The 15,385-nt window shown below is 35.1% G+C and overlaps 2 protein-coding genes across 2 annotated transcripts in view; both read left to right on the top strand.

Annotated features, from left to right (window-relative positions):
• Positions 1-125, top strand: part of LOC132165815 (bidirectional sugar transporter SWEET14-like) — a 4,724-nt gene extending 4,599 nt beyond the window's left edge. Inside the window, exon 6 of the mRNA XM_059576500.1 lies at positions 117-125. Within this exon, the coding sequence (XP_059432483.1) occupies positions 117-125 (9 nt within the window). The remainder of the gene's footprint in view (positions 1-116) is intronic.
• A 1,294-nt stretch (positions 126-1,419) lies between these two features.
• LOC132166335 (acid phosphatase 1-like) lies at positions 1,420-3,138 on the top strand. The gene is made up of 3 exons (XM_059577137.1): positions 1,420-1,879; positions 2,385-2,594; positions 2,740-3,138. The coding sequence occupies exons 1-3, from the start codon at positions 1,491-1,493 to the stop codon at positions 2,915-2,917; spliced, it is 777 nt and encodes a 258-aa protein (XP_059433120.1). The 5' UTR covers positions 1,420-1,490; the 3' UTR covers positions 2,918-3,138.
• Positions 3,139-15,385: the final 12,247 nt, after the last annotated feature.

The raw sequence follows: 15,385 nt of genomic DNA on the forward strand, positions 1-15,385 counted from the left end.
CCCCTCCCCCTCCTCTGCCTCTTTAAATTGCCAATGTGTACCCTCAAGAATTAGAGAGAGCCGCTAATAGTTATACCTCTTCTGTTGATTTAAATTGATTTTCTATTATTTTGCAGGGTTATTGAAAGTAGCTCAACAATTTGATTGAAGCAAACCAGAAGCCTAATATGTAGAATATATGTGAATACTATCCCTTCTTCTTCTTCTTCTTCTTCTTATTGTGGATTGGAGTCTGTATATAAATGAAAACAACCACTGTGTCATATGTGTATTGTTTAATTAATTTGCAGCTGCTCATCTTATATTAATGTATGGCAATTGCAGCTTGTTTTGTGAATTGGAGTCTGTACAGTGGTTGTTTTGTAAATTGAGTCTGTGTATAAATGAAAACAACCACTGTGCCATATGTGTATAGTTTAATTAATTTGCAGTTGCTCATCTTATATTAATGTATGGCAATTGCCAATTTGCAGCTTGTTTTGTGAATTGGAGTCTGTACAGTGGTTGTTCTGTAAATTGGAGTCTGTATATTGGTTTAACTATGAATGGGAAATTATTTTTTATGAATTTTATTTTTTTTGTTTAAACAAGGTCATGTCTGACGCTTGAAGCAGCCGAAAATCTCAACTCCATTAAAATAGTACTATTGCCTTTCCAATATGGGCCAAAATCTACAACTTACCTTTAAATCCAGTTGTTCTGGGCCCTCCTCGTCAAGCCCACAATAACCCCTTAATTCCAAACTGTGAAGATTCATTGATGGAAGTTTCAAACTACATCAACACGTACGGTATTGACAACACCCAAGTTTGTCGGTTCACAAAGACAAAGACAAGGGACAACTACGGCCAAACCCTCCAAAAAATGTACTGTAATTTTTTTTTAAAACTTTTTTTTTTTTTTTTACAAGACCTAAGTCAAATCTAATAAGAAATGCATTGCACCCGGTGCAAAGTATAGGGTGTGTTTGGCAAATCTTTTTGCCTTTGTTACTGTAGCTCAAGTGGATTGATGTGGTATAAAAATTTGATTTTTTTTTTTTATTGAAAAGTGAAAAATTTAATTTTATAGTAATTTTTTTATTTGAATAATAATAAAAAGTGAATGATGTGATATAAAAAATGAAAATATTTTTATGTTGATTTTTTTTTTAAAAAAAAAAACCTAACCAACATAGAGAGAAAAATGGGTTGCCAGACGGTGCCATAATTTCAGGAGATCAAATCTAGGAAAAAGAGACATAACTACATAGGGAACAACATTTATGAGTTGTGAAGCAATAGTTTGCCCTTTTGTCTGTTTGTTCAAAATGTATTCGTTAATCCACTCCCCTTTAATCAATTATCCATGAGATTTTCAAAAACAGGCCATAACACAATGCCCCCACACGCCATGTGATCCACCCTTTATGTGCCCTCACAGGCCTCGTCTCTCAATAATTCCACCAATTCCTCCTCCTCTCCCTCCCCCTCTTTTGTGAGAGTCTGCAAATGGGAAAACTCCTAGGATTTCTACTGATCTTCTCAAGCCTCTTCATTGCCTTAGTGGCTGCAGCAGATTGGAACATTTTGAACCAGAAAAGGAGGCATGGGGTGGGATCTTCTTCTAGCTTGAAGAATTATTGTGAGAGTTGGAGGATCAATGTGGAGGTAAACAACATCAGGGGATTCGATGTTGTGCCCCAAGAATGCGTTGAGTACATCAAGAAATACATGACATCTTCCCAATACAAAGCTGACTCCGAGAGAGCCATTGAAGAGATCAAGCTTTACCTGAGCAGCTGCTGCACTCTGAAAGGTGATGGTAAAGATGCATGGATCTTTGATGTTGATGATACCCTTCTCTCCACGGTGCCTTATTACAAGAAACATGGTTTTGGGTATGTGCAAAGTTACATGGCATCTTTGATAGACCATTGAAAATGTTAAGATCCTTTTGTCATTGAATTTTTATTTTTATTTTTTTATTTTTTATATATTTTTTATGTTTTTAAAGCGTAATTTTTAAAAAATGCATTTTCAAACAATACATTTTTCGTGATTTTGTTTAAATTCACATTTTTACTTAGCAAATTCGCAGGGCAATTAAACTCTTAGTTCTATGTTTTAGTTTTCTAATGCGCTAAGTACTTGGTCTCATAAAACTTTTAGTTTTATCTTTTGAACTTTTAAAGTGGGAATACTTCGAAAGTGTCTTGTAGTGTCAACTTTCGGGCACATACTTTAGTCAAATGGGCCACTTTTCATCTTGTTTTTGAAAGCATTCTCACATATTCTCTCTTCTATTTGGATCAGAAATGAGAAAGATTATCATCTGTAGTCTCTTTCCCTCGTTCAATTAAAAAAAAAAAAAATTGGTCTCATAAATCTCAAATTAATTATCAGGGGGGAGAAGCTGAACTCAACCTCTTTGGAAGCATGGATGAAAGAGAGTAAGGCACCAGCTCTTGAGCACACATTGAAGCTCTTCCATGAGATCAAAGATGGAGGGTTTAAGATCTTCCTGGTTTCTTCAAGAAAGGAAACACTTCGATCTTCCACTGTTGACAACCTCATCAAGGTTGGTTACCATGGATGGAAGACTCTAATACTAAGGTATATATGTATTTAACATGTTCATCCTCATTGAACCAAAAGAAGAAAGAAAGAAGGTTTTAGAATATATTTTGTTGATAAGAGCTTGACTATATCATGGAAGAATATTCTCTCTATATATATTATCAACTATATTTATGTACAGGGGTCTTGAAGATGAATTTATGGAAGTGCAAAGATACAAATCCAAGGCGAGGCAAAATATGATTAATGAAGGGTATCACATATGGGGCATTATTGGAGATCAGTGGAGCAGTTTTGAGGGCACTCCCAGGGCAGAAAGGACATTCAAGCTACCCAATTCCATTTACTATCTGGCATAGAAGTCTCAAGCTATAAGAGAATGCATCTTCATTTAAGTAAAAGCTTTAGTGTTCTTCTTCTAGATTGCCTCCACCCGATCCTATATCTTCGTACTTGTTCATCAAGGCTATGAATTTTTGAAATATTTGCTGCTGTAATGCAATGTGCTGGATGCTGTGGCTGCAAATTAATTAAACTCTTGAAATTGACAAAGAACATTTTCTGAAGGACAAATTGAATTTCACAGATTTCTAATTGCATCATTAATATAATATTAATGAGATTGACATGAAACGAAAGGAAGAATTATTTCTTTATATTGAAAGTGCACATAAGAATCACGTGTTCTAAGAACAAATGTCAATTCCAATTCAAAGGAAAACTTTATCCATTTTCCAAGGCTCCAAATTATAAGGAAGTCCGATATGTGTCAATGCATCCAACATACTTTGTCTCTGTAATGACAAATCTAATCCTAATGATTTGCTTTATGTTACAGACTTACAGTCTCTGTACCTCTCAAGTATTTGAGTTATAACTAAAATAAGATTTTTTTAATCAGCCCAATTAATCCATTGGGTGTGTTAATCGAATGTGAATGTTAAAAAAAAAAAAAAAAAAAATTTGCATGTAACAGCCAAACTACTCAACTGTCCAAGGCTAGCTGGAAAGACTCTGACAATTCAGTGCAGAGAGAAGTGGGTTTCAAAATTCAGTGGACCCAAAAAGGAATTTGTTATTCAAGTAATTAATTGAAAATGATTTGATGCACTAGCCTGTTTGTTTTTTGAATGTAGTTGAAGCTTTCGTATTTGGAAAGCACTGTTGGAAGCAGAGGAATTTTGTTGGTTTTGGTTTCTGCAGAATCCAAAACCAAAAAAACATTTACATGTTCTGAACATCACGCTCTTCCGACATTTGATTCAATTTTTTTTCCACAAACTCATCCCCAGGAATTCTCGAAGATCATTGGAAAGCAAACCATTGTTGACATTTGATACATTTTTCATTTCCCCCTCAATTATTATAACGGCACGACTCTGGTGTACGTGAATCATGCATCGCCTGAGTTTGTTTCAGAGTTTTCAAACTGCTCTTCATTACTTGGATTGCAACATTTGACTTACCTCGACTTAAGTTTCAATTATTTCTCCATCCTCCCAAAGTTTTTTGGTTCACTCACTAAATTGCAATATCTCAATCTTACCGACAATGTAATTTCTGGAACTATTCCACCCCAGCTTGGAAATCTCTCGAGCCTGATTTCGATCTCTTGATCTCAACTTGAACAATGGGTTGAATGAGCACCATAATCTTGACTGGCTCTTTTATCTCTCCTCCCGGAGACACTTGGAAGATATGAACAATGTGAACCTTAGCGAGGTGGCCAATTGGTTGGATAAGGTTAATATATATGCTCCCTTATTTGGTGGACTTTCTGTCATCAAAATTCAGAGTTAAATCAAATTGTTGATGAGTGAAATCTCCAAAATACCTCCAAACATGTTTATGGAATTACAAAAATATCTTGAATTTGGACGGGTATTTTGGAAATTTCACTTTCTCTGTTAGGATTTAACGCTGAATTACTTGGACGAGAGGGTTAACATTGTAAACCTATGAAAAATTGTAACTTTTTAAAGTTTAAGAGTATGATCACAAAAGTAACGTGATGGATGTTGTATATATCCAAGGATGGAGATGGGTACACACATGCTGGAAATGTGCTCAAAAATTTTGTACCTTCCTTGCTCGTTGATCATGTGCCCTTGTAAGCAGGGACCTAGAAGGATAAAGGAAATAGAATAAATTGATCAATAAACTAATGGAGCCCCACACATTACTCTAAAAAGATTGTGGGCTCTTGAAAATGATAAATTTCAATTTTATTTTTCTTCAAAGAAAGTATTTATAAGTGGTTGTTGAAACCCAAATATTCCAATGATAATAATAAGCAGAAAACAAATTGTCAAAGAGTGCAGTATAATTAATAATATTACCTCCCCAATAATTAAAATTTAACATTGTGAGTATCCTTCTATAAATATCAGGAAAAAATAAAAAATAAACCTTCACTACTTATTTGATAGCTTAAATATTGTCTACAGTGTGTTATCCTGTTTCCTCCGGTGTTTATGCAGGTGGAGCTAGCTAAAATGCTCTTTTCATTTTCAAATTATACGTACAGTAATATTTGTGTTGCATTAACCAATGAGAAGTTTTCACCATGGAGTTACAGGATGATGCCGGAAGATTAAAGTGTAAAAAGCAAGAGGATAAGTAGTAGAGAATTATATATAATAATTGTCTTGATTCAAGCAAACAAATTCAGCAGAAAATAATTGTTTAAATCCTCTTGAAGTAAAAGTTTTTGTTAAATGAAGTGGAATGTGCGTGGAAAATTGTTCAATTCTTTTATTTGGTAATAAGTATATGCCTGGTGACATATATCAACAGTATATGGCAATATGAAGCATATATAACATAAGGACAATAGCTCAAGGAAACTGAGTTTTTTTTAGAGTAAATATATCATAAGTCTTTGGGTCAACACACTAAAATTTTTATCTTCCTAAGTTTTTTTTTTCGAAAATTTACTCCATAGGTCAATCGAAATGCCACTAAAATCCTTATCGTCAAATTTTTTTAACAGTAGTTAGTTCAAATCAAAACGCACCATTTCACCTCCTTAAAATATTAATTTTTTTATTAATTTAATTTAAAAATTAAATCTAAAATTTAAAATAAAAAAATATAAAAAAATCCAGAGAGAGAGAGCATCGACGCTCTCATCGAAGCTCGTGGATACAGACAAGGAAGATTTCCTCAAGGAATTCGAAGCGGATTACGGGTACCAAAACGGTCCCAAGGCCATCAATGAAATCCGAGCTACCGAGTTCAAAAGATTAGACGGTCAGAATTTTCCTTTTTACTCTCGTTTGGAAAGAATTTAAAGTTGCTCTCTGTTTGGTTCTCACAAAATGATAAATTTTAGCTGAAAATCCTGTTGGTCGTTTTGGGTTAAATTTTTGGAATTTTAGTTCTTGTATACTTGGACGATGGAAGCAAACTCAAATGCAGCAAACTTGTTGTATTTTGAAGATGACCCACACGCCACAATCTTCAAGACTTTGGTGCTGCTTCTACTCAAACGAGAGAAAGAAGTAGACCATATTTACCCAACAAGAAAAAAAAATGATAACATCACAGAATCCTTCATTTTTTTTTTTTTTCTTAAGATGAAAAAGATTCTCTGTGTAGAAAAAAGATCTTTTAAGATTCTCTGTGATCTTTTAAGAAACAAGGAAATGCTGCTATGTTTAGAAAAAGAACTATTATTTTTTTAACACAAGTTATTATTCTCTGTAGGTTCTTTTATGTTATGGGTGGGACATACACAAATTTGGGGCTTCTTGAAGACTACGAGTTTCTACTAAACGAAAATTGTTGGAAGTCCCACATTGTCTGGGTATTAAGGAGATGGGCCATTTATAAGGTAAGGGGAAACCTCAACTCAAGAGCTAGTTTTTTAGTTGAGTTAGGCCCAAGACACATTTCTAACATGGTATCAAAGCCTAACCCAATTAATTGGCTGTGGCCCACCGTCACCCATTGTCGCACGTGTTGGCTTGGATGTCCTCCCGCCACACGTGAGGGAGCGTGTTGAAAATCCGAGCGTGTTGAAAATCCCACATTGCCTGAGTATCAAGGAGATGGGCCATTTATAAGTTGAGGGGAAATCTCAACTCAAGAACTAGCTTTTGAGTTGAGTTTTAGGCCCAAGACCCATTTCTAACAAAAATTCCAAAGACAAAGTTTTTATTCCTCCACTTTATGGCCAAAGGATTCGTTGTATATTCATCAAAGCAGAACGCCATCATTTTCCCTACGGTTAGCTTCACAATTATGGGCAACACTTCCTCCATTTTACAACATGAAAACAGAGGTAAACAGAGCATAAGATTCAATACTCAATTGCTTAATTATTTCCAATATAATTCGGAAAACAAATATAAAAAAACTTCAAAACCAGTCATAATTCCACAGACACTATAGGCCCATTAATTAGTGATCCCTATTCATACATGTAAAGGCAACAGTTTTGCACCAAAAGAAAGATGAGTCAGTTGGGTACACTGGGTCAATTGGGTACACTGGGTCGAGTTAACGCCTTTCCTGGTTGATCATCCTATTGCATCGATGAATTTTTGGTAGTGCTTACCAAACATTGAGATTTGCGTTGAGAATTAGTTTGAAGTCCCGTTGTTGTGTCGTGCTATAAAATTTGTTTTGGTTGTGAGAAATTATATAAATCAGATTCATAAAAAAATGTAAAACAGCTAAATTTCGAATTGTTCTGAATCAAGACCATTCAAAATCAAGGTTCAAGGGAAAATTCAGAGCACCAACAAAATCCAAAAGTGCAGAAAATCTAAAACAGAGAGCGACTTTGAATTCTTTCCAAACGAGAGTAAAAGGGAAATTTTGACCGTCTAATCTTTTGAACTCGATAGCTCGGATTTCATCGATGGTCTTGGGACCGTTTGGGTACCCGTAATGCGCACCGAATTCCTTGAGGAACTCTTCCTTGTCTGCATCCATGAGCTTCGATGAGAGCGTCGATGCTCTCTCTCTCTAGAATTTTTTTTAGATTTAATTTTTAATTTAAAGTAATAAAAAAATTAATATTTTAATGAGGTGAAGCTGTGCGTTTTGATCGGGACTAATGACTGTTAAAAAATTTTGACAGTAGCGATTTTATTGGCATTTCATTGACGCAGAGAATAAATTTTTGAAAAAAAAAAAAACCTAGGGAGATAAAAATTTTGGCGTGTTGACCTAAGAACTTAAGATATATTTACTTTTTTTTTTTTTATTTAAAAAAAAAAAAATGAAACAGAGTTCTCTTAGGTGCACATCATGAAGACAAGGAGTAGAGATTGTTAGTAGTGTTTAAGAGAAATTACAGCATTGTAGAGGATTTGCATGATCACTTGGGGATCGGACCACTAATTACATCACATATATGCGTGGTCTGTCAAAATCTCTCAATCAATTATATATTTCACATGCTAACTGACGACATAACTTCCCCTTTAACTTGTCGACAATCCAAAAGTTTGCATGCACGAAAACACCATGCAAATGGAAAGCTACTTAATTATTGTGCCCCCTTTGTCTGGCATGGTGGGACTGGGAGATATTTATTGAAGAAACCAATTGGGATCGATTGTAGTGTTTAATAGCCTGTCTCCAGCAATTAATGAAACGGAGGAAATTCTTGGACACAGCCCTTAATTTGTTTCACTCTCAAGCATTTTAGCTAATGATGAACTTGACATGGGAGCTTCTCAGAAATCACTGAATAGCGATCCATTATTGACACATTTTTCTTCTCCCACTCAATTATTGTGGTACGACTCTTTTGAAATGTGAATGCCCTTTCACGTGAGTTTGTTTCAGACTTTTCACTGAAGACATATATGGTAGAGCCAATACCAATATAAATACAATCCATGTGGTTCACTTAAAGAGAAGGTCAAAAAATCAGAGGCCCTAATTATGGTGAATTGCTGCTTCTATTTGGGCTTCTCAAGAACATAATAAGTACATAATCAATATGTAATATATGAAAATTATGAGAGTTACATAATCAATATTGTTAATGCACAATTTTCCGAGGATGCGTGGCACAATCTCCGGGAAGTATAACGATGTCCGAGGATGCGTCGGCCTTGCACACAAGAACAAACAGAAGGATTAGAGTCCCCGATGGTCTCCCAGGAGGGATACTCTGATGCCTAAGTCAATGATGAGAGAGAAAAAAGATGTAAGCAACAATAAGCCAAGATAGCAAGAGTTGCGATTACTTTAACATTGACAAGTGACTTGTATTTATAGGCATGAGAGGAGTTTGATCTCCCACACGTTTAGGGACCTTATCCCTTGATATCTGCTGTGCAAATATTTGAAAAAGGGATGAGGTTTGTTAGCTGCCCCGTGATCCTAGTATCCTAGGATCATGGAACAAATTTGCAGCTTCTGCAATGTTAAGTCAGAGTATCCGAGTAGGACTCGGTCACTCGCATATTAACTTAGGTGCTAAATGACGTATCTTGATTGATATAGATGATCTGGATATTAGATGATATGATTATATCTCCATGGTGGAATGACCAATGTACCCTTCAACCTTTGACTATCTTGGCCCATGAGTTATATCTCAGACTGGGAGTCTGAGACCTCCTCGGGCTAAGTTGACCGAGAGCTTAGCAACCTAGCATATTTACGGAGTTTTGGGCATTGGGCCCATCAGGCTTTATGTGATTGATCCACAACCTAACAAATATGTAACAAATGAGAATTAAGAGAGTCATATAATCAATATGTAGCTTACGAAAATGATGAGAGTTACATAATAACTATGTAACATATGAGAATTAGCAGAGTAAATAATACATTAATTTAATTCAAAACAACTAAGAATTGTCGACTCGAATCCAAGATTGCAATTCCTATCCAATCAACATGACAACCATTAGAAGTTAGCAAGCTCACAAGCCTTCAGAAACAAAATAAATTGACACTCTGGTAGCATCTCGTAAATGAAATTGTTGGACCTCGAGCCTCCATATAATATATATGTATACTAATATAATCTTTTGTATTTCTGAATAATCTCATTAAAAAGACTTTCAATATGTTAATCTCTTCAATATACCCAAAGACTTTTTCTTCTACCTATTCTCTTTCGCTCTCGGAAACTTCCTAACCATTTTCCCACTAGTCATCACAATATTCAATTATTTGTTTATGAAACTTTTTTCTTTTTAATTATTTCCTAATTGGCACGGACTTTCTTTATTTAGCATATGAGCTAAAGAGTCTCATATAACTGTTTTTTCTATGCCTGCTCAAAAAGCTGACTTTTGACAGGTGGAAATATTGCAAAAGTTTACTTTGAGTTTGATGTAGAGCAATATTTACCATATTTTCAGTAAAATTGAAAATAAGAAAAATATCAAAAATGATATTTGAGCACGCTTGATCAGAATTTTATCCGTTCTCAGACAATTGAAGTACAAAAGGAAAGATTGTCACAATTATCGCTAATTGTCAATTTTATATTAGGATTTTATTTTATTTTATTATGACTTTATTTCATTTCCTTAATAGGTTTAGATTTGCTTTAATTATTTTACTTTCCTTATTAGGATTAGGTTTACTATTGCTACTAGGATTATGTTTATTTTCTCTGCAAATATTTCTCTTCTATAAATAGGCTAGCTTATAATGTAGAACTAACTTATTGAATCATTATCAAATCAAAGAATTTTTTCTGACGAAGACGCTTCTTCTTGCAGAATCTATTTAATTGGCTACTTTAGTCTTTCGCTATGTCAGAGTTAGTGAAATTTTAAGCTTTGGTTGTTTGGATAACATACTTGCCAACTTCCGAGGATGGTTCCTGGAAATAAAGCATGCACAAGTTGTCGAAGTCGAGATGGGTGCTAATAGGGTTGACACAGGACACCATCACCATATGTTGGGTGGGATCGCGCACATCACATGTGCACTGGAGAGATCAGGCTTCAAGAATAAACGATGTTGAATGTTGATGGCTAAGACGATCGACCACTATTTGGTTATAAGGCTTTTTTATCTTTCTTTTCTTCCTACCTCGACTAGCTAGTTAGGCTAATGGGATAGTTGAGACCTTCAAGTATTCTCTTTAATAATTGAAGATTCCAAAATCTTGACCATTGAATCTAGGACCTCGCTCCAACTTTGATAATGGAGGTCGCAATGATCGAACACAATCATAGAAATTATCCTCGACCACGCCTCGGCATTTTCGCCAACAGGTACTTTACATTTATCATCCCATTCCAAAGTGATCGGACCATCCTTATCTATCATAGCATTCCACCTCAAATTCTTGTTGCTTCCCCTTGGCCGTCTAACGGATGTACTAGCGATTAATCAAAATATGGAGACGTAGTTAGTTGTATTTGGCAAAGTAGTTTGCAAAGTGTATACAACAAACTAATAAGAAAAAGACCATATATTCACTTACAGTTTGCGGTGTGTGTGACTCCTAATGAGTGTATGTCATTAAACGGCTCTTGGGAAGGATGGCCCTCCGCCGCCACTGGGAGCGACGGTGATAGTACACCCGTATTGTCACCTTCATCAATGAGAGTCGGCCTATCACGACCCTCGACATGACAGAGGCCTCGGCCTCGTTCTCGGACTTGACCACGACCTTGGACTTGGCCACAACCTTGGCTTTGGCCTATCACCATTTCTAGTTGCTTTGATAGATCTGCAAACAACACAAAACAAATGTGGATCAGTCATATAACCATAATATTGCATGTTATATGGTTTGGACAAAAATAATTGTTCATATACTTAATTTAGTTAATTGCACATAAGTGGTCAATTTGTAGAAAAAGAAGAACCAAAAATAAAATATTAGTAGCAAAGCATCATACAATTTGTTAATCCAATTCCAACTTGGTCATTTTGTACCATAGTCTGTATCATTGTTGCTTGAGGATGACTGTTCGTGTTCAGAGTTTTAGATTTTGTATCATAGTTGCTACTTAACTCTTCTTCATTATCGAAGTTAGTATTATGCTCCTCAATCGAAGGCTTATCGTCAATGAACATGCTTGCATCAAGTTGCACGTATAATTCATCAATAGGTATTGTCGAATCATCTCTACGTAACATAGTAGAGTTTTCAACAATTGCAATATTACCCCCAACACATTCATTTTCCTGGTATTCCTCATTGTTGGTTCCTTGGTCATCATTCTCATTATCTTCCCCTACCACTATTGGATTATAGTATGTGTTTCTATTGGTCAGCATCTGCGCTACTTTCCAACTACCACCCAATTTAGGATCACTCAAGTAAAACACTTGGGCAGCTTGGCATGCTAATATGAACGGGTCGGAGTCATACCATTTACGAGAGGTATTCACAATTGTAAAACCTTGTTCCTTTCTTATTCCCCGCGTATTACTCCCAGTGTCCCACCAATCAGATTCTTTTGTGTGGAACCTAACCCCATTCACAATGCAACCTCTATACGATCTAACTTGACGATTAGGCACGAGTGAAAGATGATATAATTGTTCTGGGACATTTTCTGCATTATGCCCACCATTGTATATATTATCTCGAAACCAGCACTCGAATGTGGCCTCATGCTTCTTCTCAATGTCATGGCCACCTCCCCTTTCGATCATCTGATAGTGTTCATTGCATAGAAAAGTATATGTTGTTAGTAATCATTTAGTGTCATGATTAAACAAAAGAGAATTGGATAAGGAACCCATAATTATACACTTACTGCAAGTATGAAGTTGTTTCCTTACAATTGCTAAGTACATACCATCGAGCCCTCGCAAAAATGTTCTCATAAAGTGTCACATATTTTGCCGCATCCAACGGTTGAACTCGCTGAAAGAACGCATCAAGGCCTTGTTCCGTTTCTTCCAGACAGCCGTCAACATTTCGCTTTTCACGGCTCTTGTCTCAATCCCAGGAAGATACATAGAGCAAAACGTCAAACACTCATCAACTAAATAAGCCTCAGCAATTGAAGCCTCCGGTCACGCTTTGTTTCGCACCTTCCTCTTATGTTTACCAAGCGTCCTTTCCATTGGATACATCCAACGGTTTTGTACTGGTCCCCCAAGCTCAGCCTTTTGAGGTAAATGAACCGCTAGATGGACCATAACATCAAAAAATGCTGGTGAAAATATTTGTTCCATATTGCATAGAATCACGATAATGTCGACCTTCATTTGCTTCAAGATATCTACTTTTAATGTCCGTGCACACAACTGCATAAAAAAATTACTCATCTCAATCACTGTTGTTTCTATTTCGGGCGTTAATTTTCTACGAATTGCAACAGGAAGTAAGCGCTGTAAGAAGACATGACAATCGTAACTTTTCATTCCCAATATCCTGCCAGAAAGCTTGTTCACACATCGACAAATGTTAGACGCATACCCGTCAGAAAATATCACACATTTCAACCACTCACATAACCAGTTCTTCTCATCTCTTGTCAAAGTGTACGCCGCAAGTGGCATCTTAGTGGTTGCACCATTTGTCTGCAAGTACAATTCTTTATGTATACTCATCTCACGTAAATCTCTTCGTGCGTTGGCTGTGTCCTTTTTCTTCCCAGGAATATTCATCAATGTACCCAAGATACTATCACATATGTTCTTCTCAATGTGCATGACATCTAAATTGTGTTGTAGTTTCAATGTTGACCAATAAGGAAACTTAAAGAAAATACTTTTCTTCAAAATTCTAGGAATGTTTTACGGTGGTTTGTTCAAAATTCTAACAAAGGATATTCAAATTTTGTCGATTCATAGAAATAATAGGGTGAGATCCAATTTTGTCGTCTTAAGTCATTTTGGTGCTCTATGCTGATGTGTTTATCTTTCAGTGGATGATACAAAAGACTTGATTTGTTCCAAGTCTTATGGAAATTATTCTCATTACCTATTCTTTCTCTTATTTCTTTAGAATTTAGAAAAGATAACTTCCAAAATGTGTGAAATCAGGTAGAGATTTTATAGGAATGTTTTATGGTGGTTTGTTCAAAATTCTAACAAACGAGATTCAAATTTTGTCGATTCATAGAAATAATAGGGTGAGATCCAGTTTAATCATCTTAAGTCATTTTGGTGCTCTACGCTGATGTGTTTATCTTTGAGTGGATGATACAAAACACTTGATTTGTAACAGGTCCTATGGAAATTATTCTCAATACCTATACTTTCTCTTATTTCTTTAGAATTTAGAAACGATAACTTCCAGAATGTGTGAAATGAGGTAGAGATTTTCTAGGAATGTTTTACGGTGGTTTGTTCAAAATTCTAACAAACGAGATTCAAATTTTGTCGATTCATAGAAATAATAGGGTGAGATCCAGTGTTATCATCTTAAGTCATTTTGGTGCTCGACGCTGATGTGTTTATCTTTGAGTGGATGATACAAAAGACTTGATTTGTACCAAGTCCTACGGAAATTATTCTCAATACCTATTCTTTCTCTTATTTCCTTAGAAAAGATAATTCTCACATGCGTGAAACAAGGTAGAGATTTTCTATGAGTGTTTTACGGTGGTTTGTTCAAAATTCTAACAAACATGACTCAAGCTGAGGAAATTGTTGAATTTGCGAGCATGCTAGCGTGAAAACCGTTGCACAATGTAACTAAAAATAAATTGTTAGAATTTTGACTATTAATGCATAGTAAAACCTTTCGTGGAATTAAGTCTCTATCTTACTCTATAAAATCCTATAGAGCATCCCATTAGCATCATACGTTAGAAATGGCAAAAGTCTTAACCTTCTACTTTCTTCTTGCCCTTCTAGCAATCAGCTGCTGCGGTAAATATTTAATCCTTATTCATTTACCCTCTCCATATGATTTGTTTGATTTGCTTCTTATATATTGTCAGAAAAGATCCTCAACTTATGGTTCCAACTGCCAAGTTGAAATACTTTTAAGGATTTCTTATAATTTTCTTTTAAAGTTGTAGAATTCAGGTAATTTCTTGCATCAACAGCTTGCAAAATGTCATTTATTAAAAAATATAGCATGTTATCAATGATAATTGAATATTTTTCATTTTTTTTTTTTTTTTTTTAAAAAAATGCACTCCCAAAACATATATTTTTTGTGATTGGTTTAAAATCGCACTTTTAATTTACGAAAGCGCAATAGCAGATGCACACTAAACCAAATTCGGGATGTAAAATCCAAGCAAAAAAAAAAAAAGTATCTCATCCCATAGAAAAACAATTAGCTTCCTCAAAAGAAAAAAAGAAAAATAAAATTAGCATAATTTTATTAAACTATTTTGATTTAATGTGATATTTTTGATTAGTTGTATTAAGATTCTTATTATTGCAATTTAGCTAATAGTTGAGAAGAAGTGAAGAACCAATGAAATTGTAGCCAAGAATTTTAACCATATTGTAAGGTCTTTGAGCCCGAGAAATGAGGTATCGGGATCCACAGAGAGGGAGGATTGCAAAGCCAACCTATTCTGAGGAGTTGGGTCTCGTGTTCTAAACTGACCAAGAAGGACGTGAAACTTGTACTTAGACTGTCCAGGAAAGGTGGGCATCATAGCCCATAGGCCCTTTTCTGTGGGACGAGGACTTTCAATTCAAGTGAAATGAACACAAATCATTTTATGATCAAGAATTTTTTTTTTTTTTTTTTGAACATTTTGAACTTCATTTATCATCACAAAAAATAATATAGAGCGTGAAAACTCTTTAGATTTTTTTTTTTTTTTTTTTTTTTGTATTTAATGGTGTACATAATGTCATATCATTTAAAATTTTTAAATAACTCGACAATATATAAGCATAAGATTATTTGGAGTGATTGATAAAAAATAGTAATAACTAATAAGCATAAGATAGTTTTGTTT

Source organism: Corylus avellana, chromosome ca11 (assembly GCF_901000735.1).
Source record: "Corylus avellana chromosome ca11, CavTom2PMs-1.0".
Taxonomy (NCBI): Eukaryota; Viridiplantae; Streptophyta; class Magnoliopsida; order Fagales; family Betulaceae; genus Corylus; species Corylus avellana.